Consider the following 23,298-nt stretch of genomic DNA (forward strand, 5'->3'; position numbering starts at 1 on the left):
TTTAGAATACTTTGTATTAGAATATATATATATAAAACACATATACATGTTTCTTTTTAACTTTTATGAATAAGTTTATAAAATTATGTTATCAAGTATGCCCCCCCCAGACTGCCCCCGGCTCCTCAAACACAAATCCAGAGGCACAGAAACATCATCCCTTGGGAATCGATCTATTCCTGGTAGTTTCAGGACAGAGACCCACGGTCTGTTGGCAAATGTTTAACAAACAGCTCTCTGAGGAGAAAAAGGCCCTGGGCGGCAACGGCTACCGATTTCTGTGCTATAAATACTCCGGCCATGACTGATCGCAAGCTACCAACGTGGCCTCCCCTAGCTCACAAAATTCCTGAAAATGTAACAATCTGTTCTTGCAAGCTGGCGTGACCCGGCTCCAGGACACCACGGACAGAGAAGAAAGCCTTACTACACGCACATGCCTTGTCTGATCTGAAGGTGTGGGACCCCCTTCCCAGTGCAGCCTCATGCGTTGCTCCCCACACACTACTCTGATAACCAGCCTTCTTTCAGCTGCTCAAATGCATGATGTCTGCGGACCTCAGGGCCTTTGCACAGGTAGAGGAACACCCCCAGCCCCATAAGGCTGGCGACATCTCATTCCTCAGCTCAATGTCCTTTCCGCAGGAAGTCTTCTGTGATCTCTCCTCCCCAGACCCTGAGAGCTCCCTGTACTAGTACTTTCCTTCCCAGCTCTTGAGCAGTTCTATTTCTGGGACTGATTAACCCGTGGTTCTCCCCAGGCCCTACTTAAGGAAGGGCACCCTACTTACTATTGTGTGGGCCACAGAGCAGGTGCTCAATTATTATCTGTCCAATAAATGAATATTTGTGTCTGAAAGGCTGAGAATGAGAGAGGGACAGGCCCCTTGTTTCAGCCATTCTGTTAATTTTAGGGACCCCACGCTCTTTCCTGTACACAAGGCTGGCAGAGTGTGCCTGGATCCTGTGCTCGAATTCGTCCTCTCCCCATAGCAAACCCCTCACACAGCCTGCAGACCCAGCCTGTCCTGTCCTAAAATTGGCAGCCGATTCTTGTGTCCAGTAGGAGAGAGGCAAGGGGTTGGGTGGCTCTGGAGGCAGACCCCAGGTCTGTCACACACTAACCGTATCAGCCGGGGCAAGTTCTGCACCTTCCCTGAGCCTCAGTTTACCCCATTATAACATCAGAATCACATCTACCTTAGCAGAGGTACAAGAGGAGATGTATAGAAACACCTGGAGTGGTGTAAGACATCAGTATAAATGTACACATTCAGTTTTACTATTATTCTAGAACAGTGGTTTTCACAATATAGTCCCTGGATCAATAGTATCAACATCTGGAAACATGCTAGAAATGCAAATTCCTGAGTCGCAGCCCAGACCCGCTGAACGAGAAACTCTGAGACAGGGCCCAGCCATCTCTGTGTTAACGAGTCCTGCAGGAGATTCTGGTCCCACTCAGGGTTGAATGCTCAGACCAATGTCCAGTTATTTAACACAGAGGTGCCCTGGCCATTCACTTCCATTTGTCCTGGGAAAGACCGACAGTTCTTACTGGAACTGGGTTGTGAGACCAGAACCTACCAGTGCGAGGTGTGAGGTCCAGGAATGTCTTTACCTGTGTGGAATAAGATGTTCCAGGCGCTACTCTAGAAGCCTATGGATGCTATGCCATTAGCTTCTCGTTGTCACCTGTGAGGTATATGTCATCGCCCTGTTTTATGAATGAGAACCTCAGGCTCCTGGAAGTTTAACTCTGGTGAAGGCACAAGGGTGAAAGCTTTCTTGTGGAGTGCGGGGTCCCTACCCCTCCTGGAACCCCAAGACCCGTTCCTCCACACCTCTTCCAGGCCAGTTCTCACCCCAACTCTGTCCCGGCTACTGTGTTCCCATGCACGCCCAAGGACTGGGCTCAGTTTCCTCCTTTGCACAGTTCTACCTCTCAAAGCAAATAGCCTCTTCCCCCCTCAGCAAAGATAGCCCAATGAGTCACTCTTCTCAAGTCACATCCACTCAAACAGAGGGTCACTTCCGGGGGTGGGGCTGGGAGAGACTGTCCTTGGGTACCTGATGCTCTTTCTTCCTGTCTCCTGGGCACTGAGGAGGGTGAAGAAAAGGTGCGATTTGTCAGAGGAAAGAGATTTGGCTCATTACGATGAACAATGGAGCCGAAAAATCATTTTCCAGAAGAACTGGAAATGTTAATGCGTCCTCTCGCACGAGTGGATGGAGAGGGGGCAGAGGATTCCGCTGAGGCTGCCTGGGGAACCTCATTGAAGAGAAAGGTCTGCACATTTAGTCTTGATTGAATTACCATCATCAAGAGAGGTGGCGTGGGGAGGAGAGCGAAACAGGAACATTCGTGCACCTCCCTGGCCCAGCAATTCCATGGTGGCTAAGGCTGGGCAGCTCCCCCTGCAGGGCCCTCTGGGGCAGCAGCGAGACTGTTAGACGGACAGGGCCCGTCTGAAGAACTTCTTGTTTCCGCCTAAGCAGGCCAAGCCCTTACCCCACAAGGGAAACTTTCAAGAAAGAGGCTTTGTACTTGAATCCCTTCAGAAACAGAATCTAGGCAAGGATTTGAGTGCACGGAGTTGATTTGGGAGATGATCCCAAGAAACACAGGGAGATGGGAAATGAGAGGGAAAAAGGAAGGAATCCAATATGGGTGAGTGATCCAGCAGTGACCACTGTAGGCACCTGGGTGTGGTCCTTCCAGGAACACTGGGAGAGAGTGCAGAACACAACCCTCTGGGCATCAGACTCGGGAGAGGGAGCTGGGGAACTTATACACTCACCCCAAGTCATTGGTTGGGGACTGATCCTGGGACACAATATCCTGGCAGTCCTGGCCAGCCCTGCAAGCGGGCGGAGATGAACAAGGTGCTCAGCACCAGGGTCTGTCGAGCCCAGGCCAGCGCCACCCTCAGAGACCACAAAATAACAACAAACCAACAAAAGGGTTGGGAGCACTGAACGAAGCCTCCATCTTGTCACCCCAGCTCGATTCCCCAGAAACCAGCAGAGAAATCTTCTGGGATGAAAGGCTCTTGGGTCTGTTTGGATCCTGAGTTCCTCCCTGGGAGTGAGGACAGCCTCTCTGAAGAGCTGGCCCCAGGCTGCCATCTGTTCTGAGGTCGAGCCTTAGTATGTTCTTCCCCTCCCCCAAAGCATGATGTGCCTCGATGCAGAGGGACCCTGGGCAGGCAGCATGAGGCGTCCAGGCAGCCCATGCCCACAGCCCTGGTCGTGGCTGCCCTACAGATGTCCTGTGTGACCCTACTGACCTCTGGACCATCGCTCCTTGCCTGTGAACTCAAAGAGCTGAGACTAAGTCTCATCTAGGACTACAGTCTGCACAGCAGATTCAATATTCATTCACCTTGGCATTGAGAGATGAGACACTGAGTGTCAGAGAGAGGAAGTGCCATGTGGAAGGTCATGAATGAAGTAAAGGGTGGAACTGAGACCAGCTTCCGGTCTGCCTGACCCACGTCCAATACTCGAGTCCAGCTGAGCCCAGGGGCTTGTGTTGACTTAGGAGAAAATAAGCCTAGAAAACATACTGGCACCTGGTTCTCTAGTCCGGGAGGCTGATCTCCGTGGACAAGGTCAGAGGTTCTCAAACATGAATGGGCATCCGTGTCACCTGGAGAGCTTTGAGAAACACAGCTGGCTGGGCCTCCCCCCAGGATTTGATTCAGGAGGTTTGGGTGGGGCCTAAGAACAAGCATTTCCAGGTGACGCCGGTGCTGCTGCTCTGGGGCCCACACTGTGGGAGGCACTGGATGCGGACTGCTGATTCCTTGTCCTCTGGCTCCTGGTGGGGTTTAGCCAATGGAAAGCACAGGCAGCAGGTGGGACAAAGAGAAAGGTATGCATCAAGGTACTTCCTCCTTCTGCTCCTTTGGTGGGTCCCCATGCACACGATCGAGTCATGCTTCTCTGGGCCCTGGTCGCCTCTCTTTGCTGAGTCCTCTGGCCTGCATGTAGTATTAGCCCCAGGGTGCTTCACTGTTCCCGCGTCTCCCTGCACCTAGCTAGCGCGCACCTTTGTAAAAACTCATGTCATTAAGTCTCCCCAAACCCTCTTATTTGAGGGTCCCATCTGTTTCCTGGTGGGACCCTGCCTGATTCCGGAAGGGAAGCATCATTTTGTAAAATCTGCAACCCCCCAAGATCACTTCCTCCTTCCTCTCCTGGGTGTAATTTCCTGTTCTACAACTGCCTCATGGGGAATGCTCTGGTGTTCTTGAAATTTCCTCTTGTTCAGTCCCCGCTGCCCAGAGCTACTTGAAAGAAAAGAGCCCTCTGTTCTGTTTTCCCCATTCATTTCCTTCCCTTTCAGTTCCTTTTCATTCCCAGGCCCTGGAAACCCCACGGTCTCCATTACTAACTTCTAAACAGAACCCTGTGGAAGAAAGGGCTTATTTGGCCAAGATTTCTCTTTCATTGTTTCATTTGCAGGTGGTGCCCTGCCCCCTTTGCTTTCCCGCTAATCTTTCCCTTCTCCCGGCCTGTTCCTTGTCCTCCACTCCAGCCCCTCTGGCTTCCTTAAGATGCTAATCACTCCTGGTTTTCCTCTTGTGCCAGGGATAGTTCTAATTATCAAGCCTGGGCAGACTTCACCTTCGGGAGGGACACCTCCAAGGGCAGGAAGACTTCCTGTCCCTCAGGCTGTTTCTCTTTACTGTTCCCATGGCAACTCCAGGACTTCTCTTTTCTTCCTAGGTTCCCTGTAGGTCTTGCACAGCTTTAGAACCCACTGGTTACCTTGGCACTGTCCCTGCTTCAGCCCTGATTTGTTGCAGAATCATGGACCCTTAAACTAGAAAGGAGACTCGGGTTTATTTAAGCCCAGCCAGGTGGTGTCATGAGGTGTATGAATTCCCTCCGCCTCCGTCTGGGTTTCCCCAGAAGTAGATGTAAGATGAGGATTGCAGTGCGAGGAATTGACGTAGGAGGAGAGGGGTCACCCCCGAAAGGGGGCAGGGAAACGCTAAGAGAAGGCCACCCAGAGAGAGTGCGTTTTCAAGGCCATTCCTTCCGTGGGGAACTGCAGCCACCTCCGCGGGGATTTAGGAAAAGGTGTGAAATACACACCCAGGTGAGGAGCTGGGCTATTTCCTGGTCCTGGGGAAACCTGCCTTGTGCGTGGACAGAGCATCCTGCCCAGCTTTGGAGAAAGTCCCCAGGCAAAGAGACACAGACAGGGCAGGATGAAGGCGAAGCAAGGGAGGCACTTGCTCTCAGGGTTGTGCAGGTGCAGGGTCAACGGCTGAGAGGGAGGAACCTCCTTGAGTGTTGCAGACTGGGTGTCTCACCCACCTTACCCTCATCCTGGCCCTGGATGCTGGTACTGCCAGCTGGCGTCGCTGCACCGGGAGGTGGTGAGGCCGTGGGGTGTGGGTGGGACTCAGACAGCACCTTCTGCACCCCAGTGGCAGAAGTCTAACCCCTTCGTTGTTCTCCCTGCTGCCTGGGATCCAGCCCCTGTTCTGCTCATTTAGGTTCACTGCCCTCTTTGTCACTAAGAGACATTATTTGGACGTCACTCTGAGTATCATCTTGATCCCGCCTTCCTCCATCCATCCTTTTGGGTGTTCTCTATTTTATTTGGGAAGCCAGAGGGAGAGACCCATGGGTCAAGGCCTGTGGGGTCTTGCGGAGAATCTGTGTTTCCCAACATTCATTCCTATTTACTGAGCACCAACTATATGGCAGTTTGGGGGACACAGAAGCACAAGACAGTCGTGGTCCTGCTGTCACAGAGCATCTACTTTTGTGAGGGAGTCAGGCAGTCAACTGAGAGTCATGCAAATGCCTCCAACACCACAGTGATGAGGAGAGTTAAGGAAAAGTGCTCTAGGAGTGAATACTGGGGTTGTGTGCATATTCAGAAGATCTGAAGGATTCCCTGAGGAAGTGGCGACTGAGCTAAGATCTGAAGAAAAAGTAGAATGAGTAGAAGAGAGGAGGAAAAGGCACTTTGATAGAGAGAACAAATGTGCAAGGCCCTGTGGCATAGATGATCCTGGAAAGCTCCAGGGGCTGAAGGAAGGCCAGTGTAGCTTGTAGAGGAGACCATTATGAAGAGGACACAGTGGGAAACGAGACCTGAGAGGCGGCTAAGAGACTCTGGACAAGGCGTGTTCATGAGCAAAGGGCAAAGTTTTCAGTAGGAAGATGGGAAGATGACATGATCCAATTCAGGTCCCTCTGGCTTCTGTCAGGATCAGATAGGTAGACAGTTGGGGACAAAAATGGATATGGAGCAACCAAGAAGGAGGCAGGGCAGAGACCAGAGGAGAGCCGGTGATGGCGTGGGCAAAGTGCTGAGAGCAGAGGGTGAGCAGTGGGGTCTGGAGAGATACACAGCTTTGCGTGGCCCCTCATCCTTGGCCCCCACAGGCTTTGGCCCTACTACCTGACCCAGCCTGGGTATCTCTGTCTCTCAGGAAGGCAGGGTCTCTTGTCTGTGCACTAGTCATCTATTTTTTCTTATCTGCACAACACCTCTGGTAGGAAAACATCCTTGTACCCATTTTACAGACAGAAGATTAAAGCTTAGAGTGATCATATAATGTCTCACAGCCTATAATTTAGTGACCATATCTGGACTCACAATCTAATAGGGGCAACAGACATGTGACCAGGTATTTTAGGGCTCAGTCCTCAAGCAGAGGATGGTTGGAGTGAGCAGCCACGTGTGCCCCAAATGGGAGCCCCCTAGGAGCAGAGGCCCAGAGTCCCGCAGGGACTGGCTCATAGGATGCCCACACATCATAGGTCTCAACACACATTTCCTGATTGTTTGAATATCTCTTTCCAATGCTTTGCTTGCAAGAAATCTTGCTGTCTGCATTACTATCATCCAACAGACAAATTACAAATGTTTCTGATTAGTTCTGCCATTCATAGCCCATTCCTAAATCTGCACAGGAAACAGCTAAGCTGAAACTTCTGCCTCCTTCTTCCTCGACAAGCTGCCTGTATCTTATGCTTTTCTCCCTCCAAGCTTTTTCTTAGGCAATGTCTAGATAGTTAACAAAACACTAAGCTGTGCTAGAAATAATCTGTTCTTCATGATCTTTTTTTCTTTTTCTTTTTGGATGAGCTGGGTTACCCTGAGAGCTGGGACCAAGGAATGCTATGCACCTTGGTGAGATGTCAAAGGCCCAGGTGAGCTACACCGTGGCAGGCAAAGGTGTAGAATATTAGAATATGTACTCAGCACTTTGCACGAGGTAACTGTCCTCTCTGTACCTGTTGCGTGGAAGGCTGCACACACCAATGTTTGACAGTGACCATACTTGCGTGTGACCTGATATTTCGTTATATGGAAGCCTGTCTCTCTCCCTCTTCTCTAGGAACTCCAGCATGTACCGTCACACACAAGTATTGTTACTGACTTTGTTCAGGCCTTACCATCCCTTGCTGGGACCAGTGCAGTCGCCTCTTGACTGGTTCCTCTGTTTCCTGCCTCTCCCAATCTAATCTACCCTCCCAATCATCTACCCGATAGATCTTTCCAAAATGGACATCTGATCATGCCTCCCTCCCCAACTGGCTTATTCCATGAGCCACATGGGTAGTCAGTGAATTCTGGTTAAAATGTGGTGGGATGATACATCCACCACACTGCTTATCCATCCACACTGCTTATCTGTGACTCTGATAAAGTGAACTCCAAGCTATGAGGAGGAGGATGTTGGGCACTAAGGCCAAGGGTTCCATGTACCTTCTTTCAACGACCCTATCTCTGTTATTATCGTCATTTTAAAGGTGAGAAAGTGAAGTTCAGAGCAGCCAGGAAACCTGCTCTGGGTCCCAGAGCCGGGACAGAAGCCAGGCAGTTTTTTTCTGCAGAGGCTCCAACCGCTCTGCATCACATCCCGTCAGGGCTGCCTGGAGCTCATTGCCAAGCAAAGCAATGTCCTTCCATGCCTCCCTGAGCTACATGCAAAACCTGCCTGCCCCTGCAGGCTCAGTGCCAACAAATGCCTGTGCCAATGCAGCCCTGAGCAGTAGGCACTCACCTTAGAGCCTCTGCCCTACTGGTGGTGGGGTCTGGCAGAAGTCATGATGCCCTAAGCTCAGAGCTTCTGGCTCCTTCCGGGCATCAATCCTTGCTTGGGACTCTGCCTTCTGAGAGGAGCACTATTCTCTCACCTGGGTGTCCTCAGCCCCTCCCTCACGGGCTGGATCTTGCTAGTACCCCGAGTGACTTATAAGGTGGGACTCTGCACTAGAAGAACTGCTGGGAACAGGAAGGATTCCTTTGCCTGGTCTTCCTTCCCAACCTGAGCAAGTCTTGAGCAATGGGCAATGCCAGGCCAGACGCAGCTTCCAGAGACTTCCTGGATCTACACTGCTTGGACCCAGCTTCCTACCTGCCTCCTGGGCCTGAGGTCAGCCATGCTCTGTCACCCAGGCTGAAATACAGCTCCCAGCTTGGCATGTTGACCCAAAGCTGGAAACACCAAGGATAACTTGACAACAAACTCTAGGTAAATAATAGTAATGGTTTGGTTTCCAAAGCCTGGGACCTCCCAGAAGGGCACTTACAGGATATGATGTTTCCATATCGGTTCTTATTGCGATTTTCATCCTCCTTGGCTGTGTCCCATGAAGCAGTCTGCCCCTCTGGCAAGGCCTACAAAGGAAGGACAGAATGGTTAGGATGGCCAGAGATAGAAGCACTTTGCAGGTGAAGATGAACCAGTGGGGAAACAGCACCCGCTGTAGTGGGTCACTCAGCATAAAGGGCTGTGTGGTGGTGGATGGGGCCTGGGAAGAACATAGACTGGGCCTCTCCACGGCCTTATTTCCTCCTTCGTTGGCTCAAATGATACTGAGGTCTTCTGTGTGCTATGAGCCCAAATCTGGTCCAGCAGGGGAGTCATTCATTCATTCATTCGACAGATATTTATTGTGCCCCTAGTATGTGTTTGGCACTGTTCTATGTAGTTGGGACACAGAGAAATAAACTAAGTGCCCCTTAAGCTTCCAGTCCACTGGGAGGTGTAGCAAATGAACCAGAAAACATGTAAGTTTAGATGATGGAAAATGTTATGAAGAAAATGAAGCTTGGAGAAGGGATAGTATAGAGGATGAGGATTGTTTCAGATTACACAGTCTGGGAGGGCTTCTCTGAGAAGGTAACATCTAAGCTATGATGTGAAAAGCCACTCATACCAAGAAATTAGGAAGCACTTTCTAGGCAGAGGGAACAGTAGATGCAGAGGTGATAACCAAGGACCAAGGATGAGGCAGGGAGAGCAGTGACAGGAGCACCGGAGAGGCTGGGAGAGTTAGGATTAGAGGGGGCACTGCGGTCACTGGTAACCAGCTGGGTGTTACTCTAAGTGTAATGGGAACCATCAGAGGGTTTTGAGCAGGGGAGTTACCGGATATGATTTATGTTTTACAAAGTACATTCTGGCTCACATATGTGAATACGTGAAATACACGCTCAGGGAGATCAATTAAGAAGTTGTTGCAATAGTCCAGGTAAGAGATGATGGTACTTTGGGCCCTTGTACCAGGATGGCGGCAGTGAATGCAGTGAGAACTGAATATTTTCAGTTGAAGTTTGTAGGTTTTGGTTCAGGAGCAGACTCACTGCTTTTGCAAGAAACAAGCATCTGAATATGAGACTCTATTTGGGAGGCAATCCTAAGAAGCATGGTTGTAAGAGTCCGGGAAGTGAGCCAATCAAGGGAAGAAAGTCAACACAGGGTACATCAATGAACAGGCTACCACTGTGTGCCTGAGGCTTAATGCCACGGGCCCATTTCATTCTCCTACCAGAGGGAGAAGGGAGTTGGGGTGTTTATCCACCAATTTCCATCTATCATTGTTGAGGACGGCTCTTAGAAACTCCCTTAACACTCTGCCGTGCTCCTAGGCAGGGTGTGCACATTCTTTTGTGCTGAGGAAGTCCTCAGGCAAAAAGTCACAGGTGTTTCCAGGAGGCAGGCACTGGGGACACTGTGTGGAGGGGATATGGGCAGGTCACCAACATATCCACTGAGGACATGGACTGTGAAGGAGAGAGGGATGAAGGCTGAGGCCCAGACTGTTGGCTCGGAGAACTGAGTGGAGAGCCACTGAGATGGAGAAGAAACAGCTAGGGAGAAACAGGATTGGGAGGGAAGAAATAAGTGTGTTTTGGGTACATAAAGGGCTTAGAACAGTGCCTAGCACTTGCTGAATACTATGTGCTTCTTAACATGTTCAAAACAATAAGAACAACAGTAGCAGCGACGGCCACGTTTGAGATGACTATTCGACACCCAAGCGAAGATGTTGAGCAGGAAGTTGGACAAGAAGGGGAGGAAAGAGATGGGAGTCATCAGTTTAAGAGGAGAGAGACAAGTAAACGACCATATGGAATGACTTAACAGAGTTATGAGCCAAGTGTTATGGAAACACAGGGAGGGTATAGTTCAATGATGGCGAACCTATGACACGCGTGTCAGAGGTGACACGTGAACTCATTTTTTTTGGTTCATTTTTTTTGTTAAATGGCATTTAAATCTATAAAATAAGTATCAAAATATAAGTCTTTGTTTTACTATGGTTGCAAATATCAAAAAATTTCTATATGTGATACGGCACCAGAGTTAAGTTAAGGTTTTTCAAAATGCTGACACACCAAGCTCAGAAGGTTCACCATCACTGGTATAGTTAAGTATCTCAAAGAGAAGGAAGCCGGGCATTTAAAGGAGCAGGGACAGATTTAGCCAAGCTACAGAAGCATGAAGGTTGGGCAACACTTGGACTAGTGGCCCTTGCTTGTGGCCCTTGCACTGCTTCTGGGATGGAATTTGTAGTATCTTCAGTCTACACAGGTCCTTGTTAGTAATGCAGGGCAAAGGAGCACCCACATACCTCAATACACCAGCCTTGCCATTGCCTATCTATTCCTTGCTAGGTCCATCCTGAGCAAGGAGGAATCTGTATCCTGCCTGGTCAGAAATTCAGCCATTCAGCGGGCCATGTTTGACAGATAGGCAGGACCACTGACTATAAAAAGCCCAGCCCATGCATGATGCCCCCTTTCTTGCTTCTAGTCTCCCATGTGTTAAGCCAGCTTGGCTGGGTCATTTTTTAGAGCAGAGGTTGGCAAATTTTTTCTATAATGGGCCAGATAGTACACGGCTTGGGTTCTGCTGTCATTACTCCTACTCAACTCCACTGTCGTAGAGTGAAAGCACTTGCAGACAGAGTGCAAACAATGGGCATGGCTTCATTCCAATAAAACTATATTCACAAACACAGATGTTGGATTTAGCCTATGGCTATCATTTGCTGACTTTTGTGCTAGAACAGTGGTTCTCAACCTGTGGGTCGCGACCCCTTTGGGGGTCAAACAACCCTTTCACAGGGGTCGCCTAAGACCATCAGAAAACACATATATAATTACATATTGTTTTTGTGATTAATCATTATGCTTTAATTATGTTTAATTTGTAACAATGAAATTGGGGGTCACCACAACATGAGGAACTGTATTAAAGGGTCGCGGCATTAGGAAGGTTGAGAATCACTGTTCAAAAGGATGACCATGATCCTCAACTATACAGCAGCTGGGTAGGTAGAATTGATGCCCATTCCAGATGGAATGGAGATGAGGTGGGAGGTCCCTGCCTGGGCTTCCTGAGCTAAGTTATGTTCTCCAATTTAGCTTCCCCAGGGTTTTAGGTTGGGGTAATAGAGTGCCTTCCCAGCTATCAGGGGATCACAACTTTGTTGTGTGTCTGAAACCTTTAGACAGACATCCTGGGGGAGAAGCAAAACAGCAGTGTGGCTCTGGTCACCAATCTCTGCCTTAAATCCGAGTATGAGAAAAGTGCCATGGAGACAGTAACATGCTTATTTTACTGATGGAGGGCTTGCCTCCCCTGCCCTCTTCCTCTCCCTCATCCTCTTTTTGCTCCTCACTCGAGGTGACCACCACCCTGCATCCCTCTTGCCATCAGCACAGGCCATCTCTAGACTGCAAATGGCTCTTGCTTTTGCATGGAACTCTCTCTCTCTCAGATTCCAGGCCTTGGTCTCATCCTCCCACCGTAGCCCGGTGGCAACATCTGTTTCGGGGAACTTGCCAGGTCAACTTAGTATTCCTGGCTCTCTGCACGGGTGTGGCAGGCTGGTCTTAGTGGCAGCACTGAACTTCTCAATGTTCAAGCTTATATTCTGGTGGTGATTTCCTATCTGAAACCCTCTGTGATAAAAGCCAACTGTATACCCAATGATACCCACCAAAGTGGCATGAAAACAAGAAGAGGACACTCTGAATGTTTACACACTAATTTTCTGGGGAAAATATCTGTTGGGTACCTACTATGTACCAGGGTTCGGGTTACAGTTCACGTAAGGTTTTGTTATGGCTACACAGTAACATAATCTGGGGGAGCTTTAAAACTCCCAAAGCCATGGCCCTAGCCCAGACCAATGAAATCAGACTCTGGGGATGAGACGCGAGCATTGGTTATGTTTAAAGTTCATGGGTGAGTCTAATGTGCAGCCATGACTCTTGCAAAAAGTGAATTTACCTGGAGAAATACTTTCCCATGGGTCTCCTCACTGGTTTCTCTTGCTTTGGATCTGTCCCCTCCAATCCACTCTCCACTGTAATCAGAGAGATCTTTCTAAAATGTGAATAGGACCCAGTTACTCCCCGTGCCATGGTCTTCAGGATAAGTTCCAAAGTCTTTGATATAAGGTCCTTAATGACTTCACCCTGCATCGCCTCTGTAGCCTCAGTGCTTGCCCTTATATTAATATTCCAATGATAAGGAATGAAATGCAACACTGTAGACAATTTCAGGTGTTTCAAACTTCTGAGACTGACTTTACACATGCTGTTCCCTCTGCCTGAAATTCTCTTCCACCCGAGTCTACCTGGGAAACTTCTACATATCCTTCAAAACCCAGTTCAAGCATCTTCTCCTTTTTGAAACCTTCCCCGTTCACCCTCCCACCACCCCACTGCATCCTCAACAACTTAGTCACTTTTTCTATTATTGAGGGACTCTTCTACATCTAATAATTTGAATGTATTGTCTCCCAACTTGGTGATGGATTACTCCAGGGAAAGAATAGCATTTGTAACTCCAGAACCCAAGACTGGCTCTGTACTCCATTTGTGCTTGAATCACCCCTTTTGAATAAATTAATGAATGGGTAGATGGATGGAACAATGAGTGGGTAAGGTGGTTCCTGTGCATGCAGAAGGCAGAGATCCTGGAATCTCAGAGGGACAAGTGACTGGAAATCATCTGGTTGTGTGTCTATCCACAACTGCCTTCTAGGCAGCTGATAAGCTGATCTATAGCATCTGCTACTTGGATGTCCTTAGCAATGGGCAGCTCACTACCCAATAAAGCTTCCTGTCTCGCTTTTGGATGAACCCACTGGACAGTGTTTTGTTTATTCTGGCCTTTGCCCTGCTCCCTGGGCACTCCCCTCCCAAATAAGCAAGTACCCTCTGTACCGCGACACTGCAGGGATTTGATAAATGTCCCTGTCCACCCCTGGAGTCCTTGAATGACACGCAGTTGGATGTCTTCTCAGCATCCGACCATGCTTTTCAGGATGCACCCAGCATGCAGATCGCCTTTGAAAAATCTCAAACTAAACAAAACACCTGTGATAAAGGGTGCTTCTCTGTGGGAAACCATGCAGGACCCTGTCACAGCCCTGGGCCCTCTGCCTCCCCCTGGCAGGGCTGAAGAACAATTTGGAGCTTGGGGGCCAGGAGGATGGTGACAAAGGCAGAAGAGGCAAGGCCGAAGGGAGCCGCCCACCCAGGTGTGAGCTGTAAGGATCCCCTAATTGGTATACTTTGATCACACATCCATTTCCCTTTTTAGGGAGCTGCAATCTAATAGGGGATAATCTCTTGAAAGAAAAAAAATACGAGGGGGTAAAAGTATGAGAGAGAGACTCATCTCCATCTTCAAAGCAAGCCAGCGAGGGCATTATTTTTACATCAGCGGCTGGTTACAGTAGATTGACCAGGGAATTGTGGCAGTCATTAGGAGCTAATCACATTCTTTTGAAACCAAAATTGCCATCTCATTATCTCCATCCATTATCAGTCTCTGCTTTCCTTTTCCCATTCTCTTCTCCTTAGAGGACTGAGCTCTATTTTCACACTCTTGTCTGTGAAAATGTTTCCTACTCTTCAACAGTGCTGCTTCTCTAAGATGATCTCTCTCTCTCTCTCTCTCTCTCTCTCTCTCTCTCTCTCTCTCTCTCAGACCTAAAAGATGTATGTAGGGATGTCTTATTCACAGAATCCTCGAAAGTCAGATCTGTAAAGATCTGATGAAAAAAATTATTACCTCATTTTACAGATCATTAAAGTGATGTCCAGACAGGAAATGACTCGCTGAGTAATATGCACTGAATGGGTCTGCTCTCCTCCCTCCCTCCCTTCCTTCCACAGTGACTATCCGGGTGCTGGGCACCGTGCCGGGTCCTAGAAATAACAGCAATGGACATGGCAGGCGATCTCATGAATTTTATGTGTTAGTTGTGGGAAGGTGCAGACGATAAACAGACGCACAAGGCAATGGTTTCTAGTAAGTGCTGTGAAGACAATTAACAGGGTGCTGGGACAGATTGTGATTTAGGACAATGGGCTACTTTAGGTGGGGTTAAGAGGGCAGGACTGTTTGAGAGAAGACATATGAGAAGGAGAAGAGCAGCCCCTGTCTCCTGGGGGCTGGCACAGCACTCACAGCTGGACCCTGGCGACCTCCGGTTGAACACAGACAATTTCACATGATGCCAGCATCAGACATGGCTACTCCGAGATCAAGATGGAGCAGACCCAAACCTGGCCACTCTGCAGTCATATACAAACACAGACAAAAATATGAACATTGCCCAAGCCAAAAATAAATGACCAAACATCTACTCTGGCTAATATGAGTGACTGCTTTTTCTTTGATATTTACAGCTATAGCCTCAATCTTATGTTCCCTTCTTAGAGTTAAGATTTACTAAAATACTCAATCATTCCTCTCCCTACCACTGTCTAGTTGGGAACAAAGCCCTAAGTCACCTAACACAGCTCACCCACATTCTATGAGTCCCTTCAAACATCCTCTGCCCAAGCTGTCCCTTAGTTCCTAACCAGCTTGTTCAACTCCAAGTGTGTTCCCACGGGTCTCCTTTGACACACTTGAGCTGAAAATGAAGTGCTGAGCAGAAGCTGGGAGAAGAACGTGCCAGGCTGAGGGACAGTGAGTGCTGCGGCCCTGAGATGGGACGAGCTTGATGTGTCCTAGAACTTGAAGAGAGGCTCTCCAGAGCAGAGTGAATGAGAGTGAGGGAAGCGACATAATGTGAACGGGGAGGGGTGTTGCTCAATTGAGATCTGGTGGACCCCAGGTAAGAATGGGAGTTTAATTCTAAGTCAGTGGGAGTGCTTTGAACATTTTTTAAGCTGGAAGGCTGAGCCAGTCCAGCATCATGACAAGTAGCTAACAGCATTTGTCTCTTTTTTAAAGATATTTTAAAAATTAATTTCAGAGAGGAAGGGGGAGGGAGAGAGAGACAGAAACATCAATAATGAGAGAGAATCATTGATCAGCTACCTCCCGCATGTGCCCAGACCAGAAATTGAACCATGACCTCCTGGTTCATAGGTTGACCCTCAACTCCTGAGCCATACCGGCTGGGCAGCTCTTGTCTCTTAAACCCTTCCTTCATCCTTGCTGACAGGCTTCACAGACTCTAGGATAAAATTGTCATCTGGTTCCTGCCCCAGACTAACTCTTCCTATGGTTGCAACCCACACATCCACACATCCACACATCCATCCATCCATCCATCCATCCATCCATCCATCCATCCACCCACCCTCCCAACTACAGAGCTGTACCCCCAGGAGGCAGTGTGGGCTCAGACCACATGACCACAGTCACAGGCTTCTTATGTCCTGTTGTGCTGAGTCAGCCCATAGGACTGTGCGACCTGCCCCAGTTTCCCCATTTACTACTTTAATTTCCAACTAGAACTGAGAATTGTCCCTGGTGCCTCCTTGGCTGGTTCCTTCTCCCCCTGTCGATTTGGCCTTGCGGAGATACAGGGTCCTTTCTGATGCTTGCCACCCTTCTTTGCATGCTCTTCTTTGCACTTAAGCCTCTTGGAGTTATTCCCCAAACAGTGAGATGTCTTGATAGAACAGAGCTTCTAAGAGCAGCTCACCTCCAATCCAAGACTGAGAACATCCTGGTCCATTTAATTCACCTGTTCATCCACTCTCCTCAGCAGATTCTGTCAATTCTGATGCCGCCTCATTCCCTTTGGCTTGGCTGTATCCTTGGAGATAATTGGAAGTGATATGCCTTGAGGTGAAGCAAAACCAGGCCTGGGGGATGCTGACCCAGCAGTTCCTGGCTGATGCTTCAGAGCACAGCAAGGGCCTGCTTCCTCCATGACCAGTCCTGGCGGCCAGGATTTTCCTGCGCCCCTGCCCACAATTGTACTCTCCTGGGCAGGGAAGATTTCAGTCTTCACCATGGAGGTGCCATTTTTACCTTGGCCTTTCATTCATTTTTCTTGTCCAGAAATATCTCTTAATACCTCTTGTCCACTAGCTATATGAGGCAGGGAGAACATGGAGCTTTGCCAAAGACAGAGGGAGTGTTTGAACATTTTTTTCTGCAAATCATCTCACCACTCCAAGTCTCTGTTAATTTTCCCGACAATGACGTCAATAATATGCCTTTCAGTTTAGGGTTGGGGGAAGGGTTTGACTATGAAGGGATAGCACGGGAGGAGGAAGGGAGATTTTTGCTGATGGAACTCTCGTGTATTCTGATCCTGTTGGTGTTTGCATGACTATAATTTGTGAAAATGCATAGATCTGTACACCTCCCTCCCCAAAATGAATTTTACACTATCTAAATGAAAAACATAATGTGCTTCACGCAGTTCTGTGATGACCAGTGATTATTGAGAGAATGCCTCCAGGCACCCAGCACAATGCCTGTTCCGTAGTAGGTGTTCCGAAGCTCTCCCATCCCAATCTTTCCCAAGAATATGCTATTGGGTCCCCCTGGATCACTCCTAAAATTCACTCTCTGCCTCTCTTTGATTAGAAACAGCCAGTTTACTGTCACAAGACCAAAGATGGGGACTCCTGGCAACATCCCTACTGCTTTGTCCTGGACCCAAGGATTCCTAAAATGTAGGACCCTATGATTTCACTCATGTGTAGGAAAGCAACAAATGAACAACAGGAAAAATAAACAAATAAAAACTCACAGGCACAGACAACAGTATGCTGGTTACCAGCAAGAAGGGGGCTGGGGGGGTTAGTCAAAGGGGTCAAATACATGGCGATAAAAGAGGATTTAACATTGGGTGGTGGGCACACAATGCAATATATAGATGATGTATCATACAATTGTACATTTGAAACCTATATAATCTTATTAACCAATGTCACCCCAGTAGATTTAATTAAAAATAAATAAAACTGGTACCATTCTGGGGAAACTGGGACAAGTTGCTTACTTTAGGTGCAGGTTGGACAAAGTATGCAGGGAGTGAGAAAGTTTTATAAGCTCTTGGAAGCCTAAGGTGTGGTCGCCATTGTGGTCCCTGGGTTTAGTGAACTCCCATGTTTCCCGGCGTCCGTGACTAGCTGGGGGATGGCCGTGCAGGTTGTGTACAGAGCAGCATGTCTCAGGGAGAACCATGGCCTGGCAGACATGGGAGATTTCTGTATAGTATATTATGAACATATTCTGGAAGGTGATAGTCCATTATCCTGAGACAGGTGTACCTTTTGCTATTTCACTCTAAGGCGCTGTATGAGTTAGTGGTGGCCCTGGCAGAGGCCGAGCTTTCAACAAATGCCTCCTTCTGTGCTGAAAGCACATGCCTCGGGGATTATAAATGTGGACAGAGAAGACAGGAAAGGATGACTGATGACGTCTACTCAGAGTGGCATCAGGAGAGCAAACATTGTTGTGCACCATGTCACTAAGTGGAAGGTAATTTATGAGCCCTGCTGGGGAAGCTAAGACCGACAGGAGCTTTATCGGGACAGGATGGCAAAATGTGCGTCTGCATGTTGAGTCACAAGACCTCCTTTAAAAGGCTCCGTGAAAAGCTACACAATTTTAAATGACAAATTTTAGGCCCATGGTAGGGATCCAAATTTCCCATGGAATTTTGTAAAATGCACAGGCCTGGGTCAGAAATGCTTATTGAGTACCTATTTCGTGCCTTGCACTATTTGGGGCATTTGAGGTAGTTAGAAAGCTAAATAAAGAAAAAAATAACAATAAACTCAAAGGAAAAGAGCAAGTTAATAGAGCTCTTTCCTGCTGGAGAAATTTCCAGGTCTGAAACCTCTTGAGTTACTGATGTCCTTTGGCTCCCCCCTGGAAATGACCCATTCCCCACTTACTGCAATCCATTGGGAATGGAGTGAAATGAGCAGATGGAGTCCAAGATTTCCTATTTGGGTCATTATGAGTTCCCAGAGCTAGAGAACAACCACAGTCTTCCCTTTCATGCTTTGGGCATCTGCTACAGATTCCCCCTGTCTCTACCCAGCATCACTCTCCTCTGAATGGAGAAGCTGGAAGAGAGTCTCTAAGGACTCTGTTACCAACCGAGGAGAGAAAAAGCTGTGGGGGAAGCAGAAGGTCTACTCTTCCGTGTTTAGGTGGCTCTGATCAGAGAAGAGGACAACTGGGCGACCTGAAGCATCCACCACAATGGTTACACCCCAGCCAGAGGCTGCCTGCCCACCACCATCCACAGAAGACAATGAGAAAGACGGCAACACCGGCCTCTCCCCACAAAACCATGCACATGGTGTGTCAGCACACAGCGTGACCGCCCTGAGCTGGAAAAAAAACTAACGCTTGCTCTTGATTAGGCTGCACCTCACTCCACACAGCTGTTCCTGGATGCTTAAATAGTCCTAATGGAGCTATAATAAATAGATACCTTCTGGTCACCCTACTGGACTTGTTCCATTCATTAGAATGACACACTGCCTGGACTGGACTGGTATTATTAACAGCTTCCCTTCCTTCTCTCCATTACAGTCACCCCTTCCTGTTGACCCTCATCTTCCCCAGACCCTCTATTCTTCTGATCATGATGATGGCTGGGGTACAGGGCTCACAGAAAGCCCCACTCTCCAGCTAAGTTCTCTGGGCATTTGCTGGCATGCTTCGTTTTGTTTTGTTTTGGGGTAGGTGAGAGGGTATGGGCAGGAGAAATAGGGTGGGGAGGAGGGAAGACTCTGCAGTGCACAGTCAAATGCAGAAGCCCTTTGACTTTCCTGTGGCTGTGTGCCATTAGCAGGCCCCCACACCCCTCCATGGGCATCAGATGTGACCAGCAGCAAGTACAGGTGGTGAGGTGATGGGTCTTGGGCATAAGCAGGGCATGCACTAGGGACTCTGTGAATCTTTCTAGACCAGTGTCTCTCAACTTTATAGTCATCCGGGGAACATAGAAAATGGAGATCTCTGGATCCCAGCCCCAGGGAATCTGATTTAATTGGTAGAAAGATAGCCTGGATATTGGTGTTGTAAAAACTTCCCCAGGTAATTCTAACATGCAGCCAAGATTAAATACTTCTAAGACTCAAATCTGCATGGCAGGTGCAATTAATTTGCATTAGGCCTCCTTGAGTTCTTAGCAACTCAAGGCCCCTGGTCAATCACGATTGCTAGGACTTCAGACACCTTAGCAGACATGAAAATAAGATAGTTGGGCATATGAGTTTAGAAATTTGGGAAAAAAGCCTGGGCTGGGGAGAACACTTTGGTAGTAGCCCCAGAGAGCGGGGTCCAGTAGACTATCAGTAGGAGGAGAGCCAGCTGGCTTGCACATTAGTGCCTACATAGATTCTCAAAATATCCTGGACAGAAGTGCTCTTTGGACCATTTTGACCAACCCCCTCACCCTCATTGCATAAGTATGTAAATGGAGGCTCAGAGAGAGGGAGCGACCTGCCCATGGTCACCCATACACTTAATGAAAGAGACAGGATTTGAATTCAGGCATTTTGACTATCAATTCAGGATGATTCATACGTAACTTCAAGTCATTGAACTTAAATATATATATATATCAAGAGACTCAAGTTTTCAGGCCAAAGAGAATGAGCTGATTTTATGGCTCTACATGAGAGAATGCGTGTGGGTTTGTGTGGGTTCCAGGCCAAGTCTCCTGTTTCAGGCAATCCCACCTTTTCCCTGAATCACTGTCCCAGCCACCTACCTTTCTCTGCTCTCCCTGCTCAGATTAAGTTACATCTAAAACACAAATCCAGCTTTAAAACCCTGCTCCCTTCAATCTATCCCATGGCCCCCAGAATAAAATCCAAATTCCTTAGCCTGACAAATATCCCCTTGTCCCCACGCCACGCCTCCTCTACTGACAATTTCAGTCCCATCTCCCTCCATGTTTCCTCCCCTGGTTTTTATGTACCAAACTGCTCCCAGTTCTGGTAACTCAACCTACTGTGCATAACTCCATGCCATCACTTGTCTGTCCTAGTCCTTCCCTGCTTTTATTTGGTTATTCCTACTTCTCCAGATTTTGTTCAGGGTTTATGTTTCCTAGAAAGCCACTGGCCACCCACCTTGAGGCTAGGCTTACTGCCTCCAATCCCCATGGGCATACCTCTATCATGACATTGTGCCCAGATTGTGAAATGATCAGTTCGTATGCCTGTCTGTAAAAACAGGCTCCAAGCTCCTCAGAACGCAAGGGCTCCCTGTCATCTCCTCAGTTCCCATAACCTAGTACAATGTCTGGTTTGTGGAAAGTACTCAGACATCTTAAAGCTGAAATTCCTTGAAGTTCCATCCCTGGTCCCTGTCTTTTTCTCTGTTCACCTACTTGCTGACTTTGAAGTCTTGTGGTTTTACTATCACCTGTGTGTCAAAAACTCCCAATGTTTTCTCCCCAGTCCAGGCTTCTTGCCCAAATCTAGACTCATATACCCAACTACCTACTTTCCATGTCTACTATCTAGTAAACATCTTAAATTCTGTTCAAAATTAAACTCACAGTTGCTCCATTGTCCCCAGGTCTTCTCTACCTGCAGCTTCCCCATCTCCACTGGTGGCCACTCCATCTTTCCAGGGGCTCAGGTAGTAATAACCTTGGAGTCACCCTTGATTCCTCTCTTTCTCTCACATGCCACATCTGAGGTGTCAAAAAATCCCATGGGCTCGATGCTGAAAATATATTTAGAATCCATCCACTTCTCACCACCTCCACTGCCACACCCTGGCTTGAGTCACTGTTGTCTCTCACCCGAATTTCTGCTGTGGCCTCTTAACTGGTCTTCCTGCTTTTACTCTTGCCTCCTGTTGACTATTCTCAAAGTAGTAGCAAGAATGAGTCTTTCAAACAATGTCAGATCGTTATCAGTTGTCTTTTCAAAACTCGGTAGTGGCTGTCATTTCATTAAGAGTAAAAGCCAAAGTCCTATAATGGCTTAAAGACATTATGTGGTCAACCCTCTTTATTTCTCCAATAGCATCTTCTATTAGTTTTACTCTGTTCACTTACTCATGACAACCTTGGCCTCCTTGTACATGCCGGATATATTACTCCCTTGATCTGGAACTAACTCTCTTCCATCATGACTCTGCTCAAATGCCGTCTTCTGATTAAGGATGACCCTTCCCCCCTATTTAATATTGGAGCCCCCTCCTTCACTCCATGTCCCCAGGATACCCCATCTCCCTTCCTTGCTCTGTTCTTTCCCCCCATCTATGGCATATTGTATCATCCAAAGATTGTATTTTCCAATACCTCCAAGTTCTGCATTCTCTCTTAGAATCTTGCAACAGCTCCTCCATCCATCCTTGGAGAGAGAGAGAGAGAGAGAGAGAGAGAGAGAGAGAGAGAGACTACTTCCCCTTCCCAAGAACATATACAGTTATTACTTGCTTATAATCAATAGCATGTTGTAGTAGTGATGCTGTGATGTCCAAGTCTAGGTCACTTACTTTCTACCTTGTTAGCTATGAAGCTCACTTTGGATCTATGAGCTGCCGTGTAAGAAGTCCACTATCTGAGGCAGCCACGGTGTGAGGAAGCCCAGTCCACCCGAAGAGGCCATGTGTAGGTGTTCTAGCTGACAATCCCAGCTGAGATCCCATCTGGCAATTTGCATCAATCACTAGACATGAAGTGAAGACTCTTGCAGATGCTTCCAGCCCCCCAGCCTTAGAGCCTTCCAAGTCCTGGCTTCAGACATCATGAAGCAGAAACAACTATTCACCCTGTGCCCTGTCCAAATTCCTGACTCACAGAATCAGTGGGCACAATAAATTAGTTGTTTTATGTCACTCAGATTTAGGGTAGTTTATTACATAGTAAACAGTATTTGTCACTAGCACATGGCATTATTTACTAACATATCCCATTAAGTGACTATAAAATAGCTTAGTTTTAAGTCTACTGCTATTTCCTGTTTCCCCTGGTAGAACAGAAGCTTCGTGAGGGCATGGATCTTTGTCTGTTTTGTTCACTGTCATATCTAAAATATCTGGACTAGTTCTTGGGAATAGTAAATACTCAGTAAAAATTTAATGAATAAATTTGTGATTGTACAACTGAACTGAATTTTAGAAGACACAGCTTCCTTATTGTTGAGAGGTACCTTCTATGCCAACTTGTCAAACCCACTCGTTGGTAAGAAAAACCAACAACACACTGCGCAGTGTAGGGGAGTGACAGGCAGTAAACAGAGCGCATGGCATGCTGTTTGAAAGTGGGATTGAGACCCAGGCATCCTGTCTTATAGAACACAGTCTTCAAGCAGTGCTGTGACTCCTGCACAGCATGTAGACTCGAGGCGTCACAGGGGCCTGATGATCAAAGCCATACCCAGTGACAGTCTAGGAGAGGGAACTGGCACACTGTGGAAAGACTCCCATTAAGTAATGTTTTTCAATTAACCTCCAGTTAATTGAAAAGTGCTGTTAACTAGAAGCTAAGCATTCCAGCTAACTGGTTAATATAATTTGGAACTAATTGAGGTCAAGGCTAGTCTAGTTAGTGGTATTTCCAAATGATGGAACAACATGTATTATTTTATTTTTCATTATAAAGGCAGTTTACTTCCATGCCAGAAAGTTTGGGAAAAACAAATGCACAAACAAACAGACATTGTATCAGTGTTAAATTGCCTCACTTTTATCACTGTGTTATGGTTTTTGGAAGAGTGCTGTTATCAGAATATCTGTGAGGTGTGTCCCCCAAAGTCAGGCGTTG

At 47.7% G+C, this 23,298-nt stretch overlaps 1 protein-coding gene across 1 annotated transcript in view; it reads right to left on the reverse strand.

Moving 5' to 3' along the window:
* PTPRT (protein tyrosine phosphatase, receptor type T) overlaps positions 1–23,298 on the reverse strand; it is a 720,009-nt gene that overhangs the window by 56,850 nt on the left and 639,861 nt on the right. The window contains exons 17-18 of the mRNA XM_015563947.1: positions 12,567–12,662; positions 8,572–8,659 (exon numbers count right to left, since the gene is read on the reverse strand). Of these exons, the coding sequence (XP_015419433.1) occupies positions 8,572–8,659; positions 12,567–12,662 (184 nt within the window). The remainder of the gene's footprint in view (positions 1–8,571; positions 8,660–12,566; positions 12,663–23,298) is intronic.

This window comes from Myotis davidii, unplaced genomic scaffold (genome assembly GCF_000327345.1).
Source record: "Myotis davidii unplaced genomic scaffold, ASM32734v1 scaffold199, whole genome shotgun sequence".
In the NCBI taxonomy this organism is placed as follows: domain Eukaryota; kingdom Metazoa; phylum Chordata; class Mammalia; order Chiroptera; family Vespertilionidae; genus Myotis; species Myotis davidii.